Here is a 17,341-nt window from a genome sequence, read left to right on the forward strand (position 1 = left end):
CTTCAGTACTTCTCATCATCCATCCATGATGAGAAACTTTAGGTGAGAGGTGAACCCGAGTCCTCTGTAAGCCTAGCAGCGAGAAGGGAACGAGCCAGTAATGACTTCAACCCCAGTTCAATATTTTTCTCTCCTTTGTAGTGGTCAAATTTAACCCATGTGAAACCCATTTTGCAGTGACGGACTCAGCAATTATCAGGTTTTCACGGGTAACAGTAATTGATAAGAGTGGCAGCACCCACCAGCTCCATATTCTTCAGTCTTGCTCACTGGGAAAAGAATTCATCGAACTTTTTGATGGTGTTGGATCTACTTGGAGAGCACCTTCAAATAAATCAAGCAATCCAATATATAATTATTCAACGCACTTGCAAAAAGAAAGAAAAACTTGCATTTCTATAGCGCCTTTCACAACCTGAGAACGTCCCAAAGCGCTTTACAGCCACTGAAGTACTTTTGAAGTGTAGTCACTGTTGTAATGTAGGAAACGCAGCAGTCAATTTGTACACAGCAAGCTCCCACAAACTGCAATGTGATAATGACAGGATAATCTCTTTTAGTAATGTTGGTTGAGGGAAAAATATTGGCCAGGACACCGGGGATAAACTCCCCTGCTCTTCTTCGAAATAGTGCCAAAGGATCTTTTTACGTCCACCTGAGAGAACGGACAGGGTCTTGGCTTACCTCCGTACTGTACTGGGAGCGTCAGCCTGGATAATGTGCTCAAGTCTCTGGAGTGAAGCGAGAGTCCGACCCACTGAGCCACGGCTGACACCTGAACTATTCAATAATGTGATGACATAGTAACCCCTACAGCAATAAGAGAGCCAACACTGTAAGCCCAACAAATCTGATGTCAACTCAGAGCAGAAAATTAACTTGGTTCTACCTTTTAAGTAGCAAAAATAAATCATATCTAGAATCACATTCATCAGCTGTTCTGTTAAGGAAATCTTTCTTTGCTTCTATTACAGCTGCTCGTAGTTGAGCTTTTTAACGTACTGCATCGCCTGTTACTAACTTGTGGGCCTCCCTCTGTGCAACGACAAGTGACTATGGTTGTACAGCAGACGATTAGAGCTGCTCAGGATCACCTTCAAGGGCTGCTGAAGAAGGCTCGCGGTACGTTGGACAGGAAAAACAGTTGCTTCTGTCACCTGCCCACAAAACCCAAGTGTGCTACAATCTGTTGCGTGGGTATCGAAGAGTGAATGCTCCGCGTGCAGCTCTAGTTGTAGAGACTAACCTCTGACAGCAGCATGTAGCAGGGATTTGTGTGAATGCAATCCCACCTGATTTTCTGATTGTGCTCCCGCAGCTGAGGCTCCACATCAGGAGTGCAACTTCATAATATTATAGATATTGCCATGTTTCGTACGCGGGATGAGAAAAGGCTCCCAGATCCATACCCTTCAGTGTCTTTCTCTTAGTAGCAAATTCGAACAGAATCGAAATCTTTATTCCTGACTCTTTATAAAATGAAATTGCACTCCCTTAATTTGTTAGCCTGTTCTAACTAAAAGTTATGATTCATAAGAACATAAGAAATAGGAGCAGGAGTAGGCCACACAGCCTCGAGCCTGCTCCACCATTCAATAAGATCATGGCTGATCTTCGACCTCAACTCCACTTTCCCGCCCGATCCCCATATCCCTTAATTACCCTAGAGTCCAGAAATCTGTTGATCTCAGCCTTGAATATGCTCAATGACTGAGCATCCACAGTCCTCTGGGGCAGAGAATTCCAAAGATTCACAACCCTCTGAGTGGAGAAATTTCTCCTCATCTCAGTCCTAAATGGCCGACCCTTTATCTTGAGACTAAATGGCCGACCCTTATCCTGAGACGATACCCCCTAGTTCTAAGCTCTCCAGCCAGGGGAAACAGCCTCTTGGCATCTACCCTATCAAGCCCTCATTACTTTTTTTGTTAAATATTGTGTTGCTGCTTTGTTTAAAGTGGACACGGTTATCTTCTAGATGACGAACGTTTGCCTGAGGAGGACTCTCTGACTGCTTTAGGGGAAGGAGGGAAAACTGGGGGTCTGATTCCCGGTAAATCCATCGTATTTGCCGCGCTGGAGCTGCTCATGTTCATCCTGGTACGACACCTCCCACAGCTGAATCCTAAAGTGACAGATTCGCCCAGTCACGTTCTCAGTAAGACGCAGCCATTAGCAGAGGAGAGTGCCCAGCTTGTAGCCGTCACTGTTTCCATCCTAGCTGATTTGCCATCGCTTTGTTCTCCAACAGGTAAGAACAACTTAAAAACTAAGTTCTAAATGAGTGTTATTTAATACACAGAATGATCCTGACATCTCAATGTCTCCCGCTGTTCTGTTGGTAGTAACTAACCTGGCTTTCTTGTGTTGAGTCTTAAACCTAACTTCGTTAAATTATACAAATATGGAATTCCATAGCGCCTGCAGCACAGAAACAGGCCATTCGGCCCAACTGGTCCATGCCGGTGTTTATGCTCCACATGAGCCTCCTCCCACCCCTCTTCATCTCACCCTCTCAGCATATCCTCCTATTCCTTTCTCCATCATGTGCTTATCTAGCTTCTCCTTGAATGCATCTATCCTATTTGCCTCAAGTACTCCCTGTGGTAGCGAGTTCCACATTCTAACTAGTCTCTGGGTAAAGTTTCTCCTGAATTCCCTATTGGATTTATTAGTGACTATCTTATATTTATGGCCCCTAGTTTTGGACTCTCCCATAAGTGGAAACATCTTCTCTACGTCTACCCTATCAAACGGTGGCATAGTGGTTAGCACTGTTGCCTCACAGCGCCAGGGACCCGGGTTCGAATCTGGTCTCGGGCGACTGTCTGTGTGGAGTTTGCACATTCTCCCCGTGTTTGCGTGGGTTTTCTCCGGGTGCTCCGGTTTCCTCCCACAGTCCAAAGAGGTGCTGGTTAGGTTGATTGGCTATGATAAATTGACCCTTAGTGTTAGGGGGATTAATTACGTGGGGTTACGGGGATAGGGTGGGAGATGTGTTGGTGTAAGGGTTACGGGGATCGGGTGGTATATGTGTCGGTGCAGGCTCGATGGGCCGAAATGGCCTCTATCTGCACTGTGGGGTTTCTGTGATTCTGTGAAACCTTTCATAATCTTAAAGACCTCTATCAGGTCACCGCTCAGTCTTCTCTTTTCTAGACAAAAGAGCCCCAGCTTGTTCAATATTTCCTGATGAGTATAACCTCTCAGATCTGGTATCATGCTTGTAAATCTTTTTTGCACCTTTTCCAGTGCCTCTATATCCTTTTTAGAATATGGAGACCAGAACTGAACACAGTACTGTAAGTGTGGTCTGATGAACGATGAGGCTGTACAGGAATCAGACTTGCTCAGCAAAGGACTGTGCTCTTCTGTAATTTATAAACCTATCGATTATAATGCAGTGCATGTTTGTGATCTGCACAGAGCTACACACCGAGGCTGGGTCACGATCTTCGAATGCAGTGTGCTGGGTCGAGTTATTTGCTGGGCCAGGCTGCTGGGGTTGGTAGAGCAGGGATCACTTACCCCGGTGAAGAGATTGAACTACCTAGTTTGCACTTAAGATGAGGAAGGGAGATTTGAACTTTATTCTGAGGCTCCTCACTCAAACTGTGCTGTTCTGACGGAAAGAATTGGGGAACGAAAAGCATGTGCATAATGAAAAGAAAAACTTGCGTTTATACAATGTCTTTCACGACCTCGGGACATCTCAAAGCGCTTTACAGCCAATTAAGTAATTTTGAAGTGTAGTCACTGTTGTGATGTAGGAAACACAGTAGCCAATTTGCACAGAGCAAGATCCCACAAACAGCAATGAGATAATGATCAGATAATTTGTTTTTTTAGTGATGTTGGTTGAGGGATAAATATTGGACAGGATACCAGGAAAAATTCCCCAGCTCCTCTTCAAATAGTGCCATGGAATCTTTTACATCCACCTGAGAGAGCAGACGGGGGCCTCGTTTAATGTCTCAACCAAAAGACGGCACCTCCGACAGTGCAGCACTCCCTCAGCAATGTTCCCTGTAAAAAATAAAAAAATAAAAATTAAAAAAAAAAAATGTTCGTGCGCAGGCCCTTTAACTGGCTGCGCGGCCTGTTCAAATTTTCGTGCATGCGCGTTATTCCCAATGAAAAGCCAGTAAGCAGCCTGCGTGGGACCTCCAGACCGCAGCGCAGCTTAGTGGGAATGTTGTCCCTCAGTACTGCACCAGAGTGACAGCCTGGATTTTGTGCTCAAGTCTCTGGAGTGGGACTTGAAACCACAGCCTTCTGACTCAGAGGGAGAGTGCTATCCACTTAGCCATGGCTGACAATTAAATAGGGCAAAGTTGAGTGGTGCATGAATAAATTCTCCTAACAATGTTCACATTCTGTGTAAATTTCCCTTGTTCGATTGTCTGATTTACTATGATATGAAATTCTTTCAGGAAGGGGAAGAAATGTGAGGGGCCATTGCTCCAAACGATGCTTAGCTTGCAATAACAGGTCCTATTTCCCATTTAAACTGGCGAACAATTTCGGTAACAATTTTTTAAACTGAGGGGTGGTAGTTGTTAGTGATTTCCAATTGATTCAAGTTGTTTAATTGTTAATCCATGTTACTCCATATTGATCCATACTTGTTAGGCTGGAATGGACATCAGTTCATATTTTTTATTAACTTTTGCTGTCTCCGCCTAAGTTTAGTCATCAGAATATGACATTTAAAATCTTTCAATCTCCATAAATATTTACAGCACACGGGAGGAGGCCATTCAGCCCATCGTGCCTGTGCTGGTGCTAGCTGTCCAACTGGACCCGTGTACTGTAATCCCGTTTCCCTGTCCTTTCCTGTTGTCTTTTTATATTTTTCCTTTTGAAACACTTATCCAATTCCCTTTAAAAGATGCTACAGTCTGTGCCTCAGCCACTTGTAAAGCGTCCCATGTCCTCATAATGGATGTCTGCTAACGACTTGTATTTGGTTCAATTTTCACAGGAAGTTTGACTGTGCTACCCACAATCCTTTTCCTGATCACAGGAGTGCTGAGAGAAACAGCAGTGAAGTCGGCAGATAACCACGTGTCGCACCCGGTCAGCGCGGCACTGCAGGGGATCAAAACTATCATAACTTCTCCACTAGCCAAATCAGATCAGATCCATAAGCAGTGGAAAGGTCTGGTCTGCAGCTCTCTGGCTTCCATCTTGGAATATTCCAAACCAGGTAGGGCACATAAAGTGCAGCCCAGTGCTTGGCAGTGGGCCTTTAGTAAAGGACATTGATCTCGGTTCCTCCTGGCTGGTCTGGTGAAGCTATTTGGGAGCCATGGTTCCCTTTTGTCGCACCCGCCTGTCAGATGTCTGTGGCCAGTTAAGGACGGGACTGCTTTCTGCGATGGATAACCCAACGTTCGAAGCCATTCACTTTCTTCAGCCGGCGTCGCTCCCGCAGCCAAGCGCTGAGATATGGAGGTTTGCAGTGTTTCAGATGAAGGGGGAAACTGTGTGTCGAGGCAGTTGCCCATTTACCAAGGTCTCCCATAATTTGAATTTGAAGAGATTAGGGATCCTGACTGATGATGGTGTCAAGGGCGCATTGAAATCCTGATTGGTAGATGGTGAGGGCACATTGGGATCCTGATTAGTAGATGCCAAGGGCACATTGGGATCCTGATTGGTAGATGCCAAGGGCACATTGGGATCCTGATTGGTAGATGCCGTGTACACACTGCTTCATCTCTTGCTGAACTGCCTCTCTCTGGCATTGGACAGCAAGGTGATGATGAAGTTTCTGGGGAACACACTGTGAGCCTATATCCTTCTGTGCCCAGTATTATAGGCACCCCTTCTCTGAGTTACTCAATATTTCTACCAACTGTAGGCATGCAAGCTGTGTTTGAGCTGAAGGTGAGGGGTTATAGAGATGCAATTTCTTTTTTTTGAGTGCTGTTGTCCCCTTTCCACTACACTTGTGCTCATCCCATGTCACACTTGTATCTACTGTCGTTTGTGAGGAAAAGTATGAGGTCACAGTCCTAGATGTCACAAACTCTTGTCCTAAAGTTTAGTGCAGATGTGAGTGGCCTGCCATCTACTCCCAGATTCATCCTGTGCTAATTCCATAACAGTTGACATTCCGCTCCCCTCTTTCTTTCAGACGAGTCGAAGCCGAGCATGGATGAAGTCAGCATGCTCACAGCGATTACCCTCTTCCTGCTGTCTGCCAGTAGTGAGGTGGTTGGGATCTCCTCCCTCCAGAATTGTTGCATTGCAAGATTCGGAAGTGCTTTAAATTCCAGTGACCCCTGGGTAAGACGTGCATGCCTCTTTTTCACGATTGTGTATTAATCGCAGCACCAGGTGCGAGAAACAGACATTGAGATTCCTCTCCGCCTGGGGAAAAAGTGATCCTTTAATTTGGGAATATTTTCATCAGGATGGATTCTCTTCCCCTAACTCCATGGCCACCCCTCCCCAGCCTGCACCAATGCTCCCATCTTTGGCCCCACTTACTCCTCATGTACGTGCTGCATCTCGGTGAGCTCACCCGTAAGCACAATGCCAACTTCCATATGTACGCTGATGATGCACAGCTTCACCTGCCCGCCCTCACTGTTCCATGGCATCGCTATACCTTCTCACTGCTTGTCCGATGTCAAGTCGTGGGCGAGCCTGACCTGCTGCTCCTGAATCCCGGCAAAACCGAAGCCACGCTGCCCGGTTCCCACTGGATACTCCCCCGCCCCACTCCATCCTCTCCCCCTGCTGCTCGCTTGGGCTGAACCCAAAAGTGCATAAACCTCGGTGTTCTGTTTGTCCCCAGACTGAGCTCCAAACCCCACTCCCAGCCCGTCACCAAAATGGCCTACTTCCCCCTCATGGTATTCCCCTATCTCTCCAAACTCGCCCTCACTGATTTCTAGATCCTCAGCCATGTCTTCACCTCCAGGCTCCACTTTTCCGACGGTGTCTCCTCGGCCCTGGTCTTCCCGCTCCGCCCTCTGCCTCCCTGCTCCGACCCCAGATAGAATCAGCGAATGTGCAGCTGATATTTTTTAAGCAGACATTTTTTGTGGAACCTCTAGGAAGATGTCTTACTGTGTTTCCCACTAGAAATCTGAATGCATTGGGCAGGAGGGAGGTTCTCTTGTAGCTTTAAAGAAAAGGTTTTGGGGGAAAATACCGTATTCATCTGGCATGAACTGTAGTTCCAGTCAGTTTGACATCGGTCAAGTTGGAGATTGTATATTAGCTACTACAAACAGTTCATCGGTTCATCAGTTACTGCAAAGAAATTACTCTTAGGAACATATGAGCTGGGGGAGGCCATTCAGCCCCTCGACCTTGTTCTGCCATTCAATTGCTGATCTGCATCTCAACTCCATTTTCCTGCCTTTGGTCCATATCCTTTGATACCCTTACCTAACAAAAATCTATTGATCTCCGTCATAATTTTAACTGACCCCTGCATCCACAGCCTTTTGTGGGGAGAGTGTTCCATATTTCCACTACCCTTTGTGTGGAAAAAGTGCTTCCTGACATCACCCCTGAATGGCCTAGCTCTAATTTTAAGATTATGCCCCCTTGTTCTGGATTCCCTCAGCAGAAGAAAGTCTTCAAGTACATACATATAAACATTCACTTCTTCCAGTTCTGGCGCAAGATCATCAACCTGAAACTTTAACTCTGTTTCTCTCTCCACAGATGCTGCCTGAGCTGCTGAGTATTTCCAGTATTTTCTGTTTTTATTGTTCATGCATATATACTGTTAGTTCGATGCGTTTACAGATGCTGAAAGCCTAATTCACGGCATGAAATTAAGACTAGTGGCTCCTCTCTCCTTTGTAGGTTCAAAAAAAATGTTACCAGCTTCTGCTTTCAGTGTTCCAGCAGTCGAACCATGCCCTCTCCACCCCGTACATTCACGCCTTGGCTCCACTGGTGGTCGAGAAGCTAAAAGCTGTGGAAAACCAGAAACCGGCCAACAATGCTGAGCTTCAAGCAGTACAAGAAGGAATCAAAGTCCTCGAGACTCTGGTAAACCTTGCAGAGGAGCAAAACAGTAAGTGGATCCCTCCTGTACAGTAGCTTCTGTGTGAGCTGTCCGTCAGACCACGGGCAGTAAGTTAGGCAACTCAGGGGGAGGGGAAAGAACCTGCATTTCTATAGCCCCTTTCACAATCTCAGGATGTCCTAAAGCTCTTCACAGCCATTGAAGTACTTTGGAAGTGTAATCACCATTGTAATGTAGGGAACAAGGCAGCCAATTTGCAGACAGCAAGCTCCCACAAACAGCAATGTGTTAATGACCAGATATTGATTGAGGGATAAATATTGGCTGGGACACCAGGGAGAACTCCCCTGCTTTTTTTCGAATAAGGGGAAAGGGATCTTTTACGTCCACCTGAGGGAGCAGACGGGGCCTCGGCTTAACGTCTCATCCAAAAGACGGCACCTCCGACAGTGCAGATATGTCAGCCTAGATTGTGCACTCAAGTCTCTGGAGTGGGGCATGAACCCATGACCCTCTGACTCAGAGCCGAGGGTGCTACCACTGAGCCATAGCTGACATCTCTGTTATTAACCAGTCTCAAGTGCCTGTCTCATTTGGCCATGGGTCTCTTCTGACTGGGTTTCATTCAGTCTGAGAGATGCTCAGGATTGCCGTAGTTTCCCTTTCACACATATTGAATGCAGCACCCTCTGTAGTTTAAAGACTTACCTTTGGAACTTCCATTCTCTACATTATGGGTTCTCTTTGAGAACATTGCTAGGAACCGCTTTCATACTCTGAGCTTTCAATACTCTTAACACAAGTTGATTGCCTTGTACTCTGAGATTTACACCAAGGTTAGTGAGGAGCTTTCATCAGGATCTTGTTCCTTTTCCAGATTAACCCTGCACCGCTGCTGCCACAAACACAGACCACTGACGTCACTAAATTTAACAGCTTTAGATTTTGACTAAAACCAAATTACCACCCTTTCATCGGGGATTAGTATAGCTTCAATAATAAGCATGAGTATCACTTCAGCCTTTCAGCGCTGCAATAAATTTGCATCGTGCCCGAATGCCCAGTTCTGGTCTGCTGTTCGAATCACATTTGCATATCTGTACTTTCTTTTCATGAAATTTGAACTGCTCTCAGAAGGTGTACTCCCTACACATGGTGGGGAAGGGGGATATTTTTATATTGCTCATGTTGCTGGTTATTTGTCACTGGCAAGTGAAGGGTAATGATTCAATTCAGTTATCTAATGGGAAAAGTTAGCTTGTGTCCCTTTAACAGATGTGGTAGGGATTTATAATTGGGTGGCGAGGAGGAAGCTCGATGGTTTTTCAGAAGAAAATAGTAATTCCTGTCTGTGCCATCATTAATTTTTGCAGCAACAGGAAGTATTTTATTAAAATTCTGTGTTTTGTTCCTATTTTAAACGTGTTTTTATCTTCCTTCCCCCTCTCCCACCCACTGATCCAGATCTTCAACTACTGCAGGAGTCTGCAAGTGTTCTGGGATACAAATAATACCCAGCATAAGAATGTATGAGGGAAAACTGTTGACATTTGCGGGTAGCAGTCTCCCATAATGTGCCCAGAGCATCCGTGCTAAACACATCTGCATCCAGGACAAAGCAGCCTGCTTGATTGGCACCCTATCCACCACCTTAAACTTTCACTCCCTCCACCACCGGTGCATGTGGCTGCAGTGTACCATCTACAAAATGCACTACAACAACTCGCCAAGGCTTCTTCAGCAGCACCTCCCAAACGGACAAGGGCAGCAGGTGCATGGCAACACCATCGCCTCCAATTCACACACCATCCTGACTTAGAAATATATCGCCATTCCTTCATCATCACTGGGTCAAAATCTTGGCCCTCCCTAACAGCACTGTGGGAGTATCTTCACCACAAGGACTGCAGTGGTTCAAAAAGGCAGCTCACCACCACCTTCTCAAGGGCAGTTAGGGATGGGCAATAAATGCTGGCCTTGCCAGCGACGCCCACATCCCATGATTGAATTTTTTAAAACTGCTACACCAGTCTTCGTGAGATCAGCTGCTGCTTTGGCCGCTACCCCCGGGCTTTATTCAGTTCCTCCAATGCCATTCTCAAAATCACTTCAAATCATTTGAAATTTTAAAAGAGCTCGCATTTATAGAGCGGCTCATCACCTGCAAGCTACTTTTTAAGTGATCACAATGTAGGCAGCCGAGTTATGTACAGAAATCATAGAATGATACAGCACAGAAGGAGGCCATTCGGCCCATCATGCCTGTGCCGGCTCTTTGAAAGAGCTCTCCAATTAGTCCCACTCCCCTGCTCTTTCCCCATAGTCCTGCAATTATTCCCCTTCAAGTATTTATCCAATTCCCTTTCAAAAGTTATTGAATCTGCTTCCATCACCCTTTCAGGCAGTGCATTCCAGATCATCATAACTTGCTGTGTAAAAAAAAAAAAAATTCTCCTCCTTTTGCCAACAGCCTTAAATCTGTGCCCTCTGGTTACTGACCCTTCTGCCACTGCAAACAATTTCTCCCTATTTACCTCATCAAAACCCCTCATAATTTCCCACAAACATCAAATAGGATTAATGGCAGTTAATATTTTTTGTGGTGATGTTGGTTGAGGGAGAAATGTTGGCCAACAGGAGCCTCCCTCATACAGTGTCGTGGCATCTATTATGTCCACAGAAAAGGCAGGCAGGGCCTCTCGGTTTAAGCTCTCATTGGAAAGAAGGCACTACCAACAATGCAGCACTCAGATGGTACCACATGGAAGCTTATGGGCTCGAGTTCTGGAGTGGGGCACTAGCTCCACAACCTTCTGGACAAGAGGCTACTAGCTGAGTTATGCTGACACTTGAAGTGTAACTTTTAGGAAGAGGAAGCACCTTAAAAACAAAACGTGCTGACAGATATAAGAAGGTATAGCTGTATGTAGTGTCCGTGTGTAGATAAAGACACTGAAGACAGGAGTTGGTTCATAGGTATTTACTAAGCAAGTCTGGGGGCGGGGTTCTAAAGGATATACACAATACACAGGCTTATATAGCCCAAGTGGCAATTACCGGCATTACACACACCTGGGGCTCTTAAAGGCACATACACCACAATTCCTCCCCTTCTAGCTAACTAGTACATCATATTTTAAGTAATTATTAATTACATGTTATATGCAAAATAATATACATTGCTGTATTAATTAATTATAAGTTAGTCTCTCAGGAGGCTTCTTGACTCGGTCCGGATAACGCCTCGGGGGTGTAGTAGTTTCTGGTGGTGTAGTAGGTTCTTCTGGCAAGGCTGATTCGGCTTGAAGGCCAGTGTCGGGTTCATCGGGTTCCAGTATCACCGGATCGGAGGTAGATATGGGTATCTCTACTTCATCGTTAGATGTATAGGGTGGTGGTGTAGGTTGTCCCTTTTCGGATGACTTGATGATTTGGTCAGCATGGCGCCTTATTATGCTTTCTCCGATGTCCACGGTATACATCAGTGGTCCTAGTCGTGTGCAGATAGTTCCAGGCTGCCATTTCTCGGTACGGTAGTCCCGGGCCAAAACCGGTTGGCCTATCTGGAAGGCCCTAGTTGGCCTTTCATTCATGCCCTGAAACTGCCGGTTCTCCACGTCCCTTCGGATGTTGGGCTTGACCAAATCCAGCCGGCATCTTAGGTTTCTATTGTAGAACATCATGGCGGGAGTTTGGTTTGTAACCATATGTGTTGCATTCCTATATGCAAATAAGAAGTTATCCACCTTGTGCTGAAGTTTTATGTCTTCATTACCCATGGCCTTTATGGCCTTCTTAAAGGTCTGGACAAACCTTTCAGCCAATCCATTGGTGGCGGGATGGTATGGGGCGGACGTGTAGTGCTTTACCCCATTGTTCTTTAAGAACTTTCTGAATTCTTCGGACACAAATTGCGGTCCATTATCAGAACATATCTGTTCCGGCAGCCCATTCCTGGCAAATATGGTCCTTAATACTGTGATGGTTTTTTCCGTGGTGGTGGAGGACATCTTTATTACCTCCGGCCACTTGGAGTGTGCATCAACTGCGATTAAGAACATTGAGTCCATAAATGGACCAGCAAAGTCGATGTGCACCCTTTGCCAGGGAGATGAGGGCCACTCCCATGGATGTAGAGGGGCCTGTGGCGGAGCATTTTGGACCTTCTGGCATCCTAGGCAGCTCTTGGTCATGTCTTCGATGTCTCCATCGATACCTGGCCACCATACAAACGCCCTAGCTAGGTTCTTCATTTTCACTCCACCCAGATGCCCCTCGTGAAGCTCCTTTAGCACTTTATCCTGGAGTTTGGGTGGAATCACCACTCTGGATCCACACATCAAGGTTCCTCGGCACACTGACAGCTGTTCTCTTCTTTGCGAGAATGCTGGCAACAGTGGTTCGCCATGTGCTGGCCATCCCTTCATTGTTAAATCGTAGACCTGTGAGAGAGTAGGGTCATTTCTGGTCTCCCTTTCAATGGCAGAATTTGTCACCGGTAGACATTCCACTATGGTAGAGTGGAATATCTCTACTGGGTCTACTGTAGGTGCCTCTTCTATCGTTGGCAACGGCAGGCGCGATAAACCGTCAGCATTCCCATGCTGTTTTGACCCTTTGTATTCAATGTTGTATTGGTGTGCCCCTAGAAAAAGGGACCACCTCTGTAGTCTTTGTGCCGTCATAATGGGGACACCTTTCTTAGGGTTGAATATGGAGATGAGGGGTTGATGGTCAGTCAGCAAGGTAAATTTGTGTAGGTAATGGTTGAATTTCTTCACTCCCCATACCAGGCTGAGTGCTTCCCTGTCTATCTGGGAATAGTTACGCTCAGCTGAGTTCAATGAGCGTGACGCAAAAGCTATCGGCCGTTCCGAGCCATCAGGGAATCTATGGGACAATACCGCTCCTATGCCGTAAGGGGATGCATCGCACGCCAGTCTGATTGGTAGTGATGGGTTGTAATGAGCCAAAACTTTCTCGGATGTGATTAAGTCTTTACATTTATGGAAGGCACGTTTACAGTCTTTGTTCCATTTCCAAATCACTCCTATGTGTAGAAGATCATTAAGAGGGTGTAGAATAGTTGATAAGTTCGGTAAAAATTTATGATAGTAATTTATTAATCCCAGGAATGACCTCAATTGTGAAACATTTTCAGGTGCTGGGGCTTTTATAACTGCTTCAATTTTTTCAGGTGACTTATGCAACCCTTCCTTATTAATTATGTGGCCACAATATGATATCTGATTTTGGAAAAATTCGCACTTGGGGCGATTTGTTCGTAGGCCCCGTTCTTTCAACCTAGTGAGCACCTGCTCCAAATTGGCAAGGTGCTCGTTGTCGTTTTCTCCTGTTATAAGGATGTCGTCTAGGTAGCATTGAGTCCCCGGAATCCCTTGCAGGACTTGCTCCATAGCTCTTTGCCAGATAGCTGGAGCTGATGCTACTCCAAAAACCAGTCGATTGTACTGGTATAGGCCTTTGTGTGTGTTTATTGTGAGAAACTTTTTAGAGGTCTCCTCAACCTCCATCTGTAGATATGCCTGTGCCAAGTCAATTTTTGTGAAAGGTTTTCCTCCGGATAGTGAGGCGAAAATATCTTCTATCCTCGGAAGAGGATACTGTACCGTGTGAAGGACCGGGTTTACAGTCACCTTAAAGTCCCCACAGATGCGAATTTTTCTCTGTTCCTCAGAGTTATTTTTCAATGCTTTTTTCATGACTGGAACGATGGGTGTTGCCCATTCGCTCCAATCTATTTTGGATAATACGCCTGCCTTTTCCAAATTCTCCAGCTCTGCCTCGACTGCCGGACGTATTGCGTATGGCACCGGTCTTGCCTTAAAAATTTTTGGAATTGCTGCATCTTCCACTTTTATTGAGGCGGTGATGCCTTTCAAGGTTCCTAGTTTCTCTTGAAACACTTCTTTGGCGTTGGCCAAGATATCTTTTAATCGTTCAGGTATGATGTCATCATTGTTTTTTTCCTTACTGGTCACCGTCAGTGCCTGAATGGAGTGCCAGTCTAAACGTATCTTCCTTATCCATTCACGTCCCAACAACGGTGGACCACCATCTTGTAGAATGTATAAATACAACTTTTGTATTTCTTTGCCGTTGTATACCACAGGCACCTTTATTTTTCCTTTGGGGTATACTTTCTGCCCCGTATATGTTTTTAAGATAATGGATGTGTCTTTTAGAGGTATATGCGAAAATAGCCTCTCGTAATCTCGTCGATTTATTACGGTTAGAGCTGATCCTGTATCCAGCTCCATTTTAACTGGGGACCCTGCTATTATGAGGGTAACCCAAATGGTCTGGTAATCTTCATTGGCAATTACATTATGTAATTTGAGAGAGCTTAGTCTCTTGTTCCCGGAGTCGCTATCGCTCTTCTGGTCTTTGGAGCTACTGTCCGTCATCATTTGTACCTTTCTGTGCTTTTCCTTATTGATTCTTTTCCCGTTAGTGGATTTTTTATTTTCAGATCGGCATACACGTGGAATGTGTCCCATCTTTCCGCATCGCCTGCATGCTTTTTCTTTGAACCAGCAATCTCTCTGGTCATGGTTGGATCTGCCGCAGCAATAACATCTCTCGAAACCCCGTGTCATTTCATGGGTGCCGAAGTCCTGTGGCCTTTGCTGTATCTTTGCCGCTCCTATTGCACTGAAAGCCTTGTCCAGTGTTAAATCTTTTCCAGAAGATACCTTTTTTTGCGTTTCTACACTTAGGGGATCGCAGATGAATTTGTCTTGCAGAAAATCTGCCAGTCCTGCCTCGAATTGGCAGTGTAGGGTATCAACAATCTCCTCAAAATTCTTGTCCATCGGTTCGGCTGGAGTGATTAAGTTGCGTAACAGCTTGGATGTTTCTGCGGCCATTAGATCCAGAAGCACTGAAGCTTTTTTTTCATCTTCTATTCCATTTGCGGTGCAAAACACCTCCACTCTTTCTACATATGTGGTCCAATCCTCTATCTTGTTATCAAAAACATCAATATTGCCAAAGTTAGGCTCTGTTTCGTTATCAAAAGCATCAATATTGCCAGACTTAGGCATTTCAAAAAAGATATGGCGCTTCCCGCGCTTTTTTTTTCTCTCTCTAGCAACGATATGGCGCTTCCTGCGCTTTCCCGCCGCTGCTACCGATAACAACGCTGTTTTACTGTGGTTTCCGTTTATTCACTGTTGGAGACTCGTTCCCGACGGAGGTCTAAACGCTGACCTGCTTGCCGCGCCGGCCGTCTCCCGAGTGCACCCTCCCAGTCCGTTATTGCTTGCCTCCGATTTCGCTGCCTGTCTCAGCTGTAGAGCCCGACGCTGGAGCCCCAGCCTGACGCCCAGGAAGGATTAGCGCAGTACCTGCCACCAGCTTGGCCAGCTGGTGAAACCACAGTTTCTATTACTTCCTTGAGTCTTCTGGACGCTGGAGGAATCGATGTGCTTGAGGTGCTGCCGAATTGCAGGTAAGTCCGTTTCCACTTCGTCGCCACTGTAGTGTCCGTGTGTAGATAAAGACACTGAAGACAGGAGTTGGTTCATAGGTATTTACTAAGCAAGTCTTGGGGGGGGGGGGGGGGGGGGTTCTAAAGGATATACACAATACACAGGCTTATATAGCCCAAGTGGCAATTACCGGCATTACGCACACCTGGGGCTCTTAAAGGCACATACACCACACTGTAGAGAAGATGTTTCCACTTGTGGGGAACACCAAAACTAGGGGCCATAAATATAAGATAGTCACTAATAAATCCACTAGGGAATTCAGGAGAAACTTTATCCAGAGAGTGGTTAGAATGTGGAACTTGCTACCATCGGAATAGTTAAGGCGAATAGCATAGATCTATTTAAGGGGAAGAAAAGTTCATGAGGGAGAAAGGAATAGAAGGATATGCTGATAGGGTGAGGTGAAGTAGTGTGGGAGGAGGCTTGTATGGAGCTTAAGTACTGGCATAGACCAGTTGGGCGAATGGCCTGTTTCTGTGCTGTACATTGGACGTAATTCTATGTAAACACTAACTGTAATGAGTAGATGTGAACTCAGGAATATTGCCCTAATGAAAGCCTTCATCTTCCTTCTCAGGAACCCAGCTGCTTGCTCTTTTGGTCCCCACTCTCATCTCTTATCTGCTGGGCGAGAAGACTTTCAGCTCAGCTCCCACGGCCTCCAAAGGTCTTCATGAACTCGCGCTGCAGGATCTCATGCGCATTGGTCCGCTCTACCCCAGTGCCTTCAAGGCAGTGATGGGGGCAGCGCCCGAACTCAAATCGAAGCTGGAGGCTGCGATCCGAGCCAGCCAAGCCAGCTCCCGGGCCAAGGCTGCGGCCCAGCAAGCCAAGCCAGCCGTGCAAGCTGCACCCACCATCAAGCTGAAGACCAGCTTTTTCTAAAAGAAGGTTGGAGGTGTTTTCACACTGACTCGGAAAGCCGTTGAACGGCTCCACCTCCCCATTCCTGCTGTGCGAGTGTGAGTCGGCTCCCTTGGTGTCTTCTGTACAGGTTTATGGTTTCTGTTAGGTATGTAAATTGTTCAAGAACAAAAAAAAACAATTTGGGTTTATTAATCAAAAACTGTGTATAGGCATCACATGATTATATCGCAAGGTACGTTATAAATAGATTTTTTTTAATAAAAGAGAATTGTAATCTTTTTATCGTTTACAGTGAGCAATCTGCTGCTATAAAACTTAACAAAATTGTGTTGGCCTATAATATATTTCAATTCTTTTGCAGGTTATTGAAAATGTTCATGTAAAAATAACAATGTCCACAGTGGTTTGCCACGATTCCCTGTCACACACTCGCGTGGTACTGTTATCTTTTTCCCGCATTTTCTTGCCAGTAACTGAAATTTCTAATGTCTAAAATAAAGTTTCAAAACAAATTTTTTTTTTTTAATTCAAAGTTATGACGCATTTCACCAGAAACATTCCACTTATCCATTAAATTGTCTTTTGCATTGTTGTACAGGAAACTTTGGTTTATCCGGAGGTTGTATGTCCGGAAACCTCGATCTACTGGCAGAAATCAGGAGCCGTTTTGTTAGGGTTTTTTTTCCCCAACAGTCAGGCTCTGGAAAGTCTCTCTGAAGCTGTTGCTAAGCTACAGAGACGCTTCCAAGTTACGGGCCGACTGTTTAGAAGCTGTTGCTAAGCAACAGTGTTTGTTGTCAGATACGGAGATGAAAACCTCCGTATGCTTCAACATTAATGCTGGTATGTCTGGCAGTTTTGATAGATCGGCAACAGCTCGGTCCCGTCGGTGCCGGATATAACAAAGTCTCCTGTAATGCCTCCGTTAAAGGTATTTTCTTCAAGGTGTCAGCCTCTC

The 17,341-nt window shown here is 45.6% G+C and overlaps 1 protein-coding gene across 1 annotated transcript in view; it reads left to right on the forward strand.

Annotated features, from left to right (window-relative positions):
* The window catches only part of heatr5b (HEAT repeat containing 5B), a 243,401-nt gene extending 226,506 nt beyond the window's left edge, over positions 1-16,895 (forward strand). Inside the window, exons 31-36 of the mRNA XM_085996729.1 lie at positions 975-1,122; positions 1,979-2,251; positions 4,985-5,209; positions 6,143-6,294; positions 7,834-8,047; positions 16,094-16,895. Coding sequence (XP_085852855.1) covers positions 975-1,122; positions 1,979-2,251; positions 4,985-5,209; positions 6,143-6,294; positions 7,834-8,047; positions 16,094-16,401 — 1,320 coding nt within the window. The 3' untranslated portion in view covers positions 16,402-16,895. The remainder of the gene's footprint in view (positions 1-974; positions 1,123-1,978; positions 2,252-4,984; positions 5,210-6,142; positions 6,295-7,833; positions 8,048-16,093) is intronic.
* Positions 16,896-17,341: the final 446 nt, after the last annotated feature.

The sequence above is a fragment of the Somniosus microcephalus genome, chromosome 9, assembly GCF_052327205.1.
Source record: "Somniosus microcephalus isolate GS21.2 chromosome 9, FLI_Smic_1.0, whole genome shotgun sequence".
Lineage (NCBI taxonomy): Eukaryota > Metazoa > Chordata > Chondrichthyes > Squaliformes > Somniosidae > Somniosus > Somniosus microcephalus.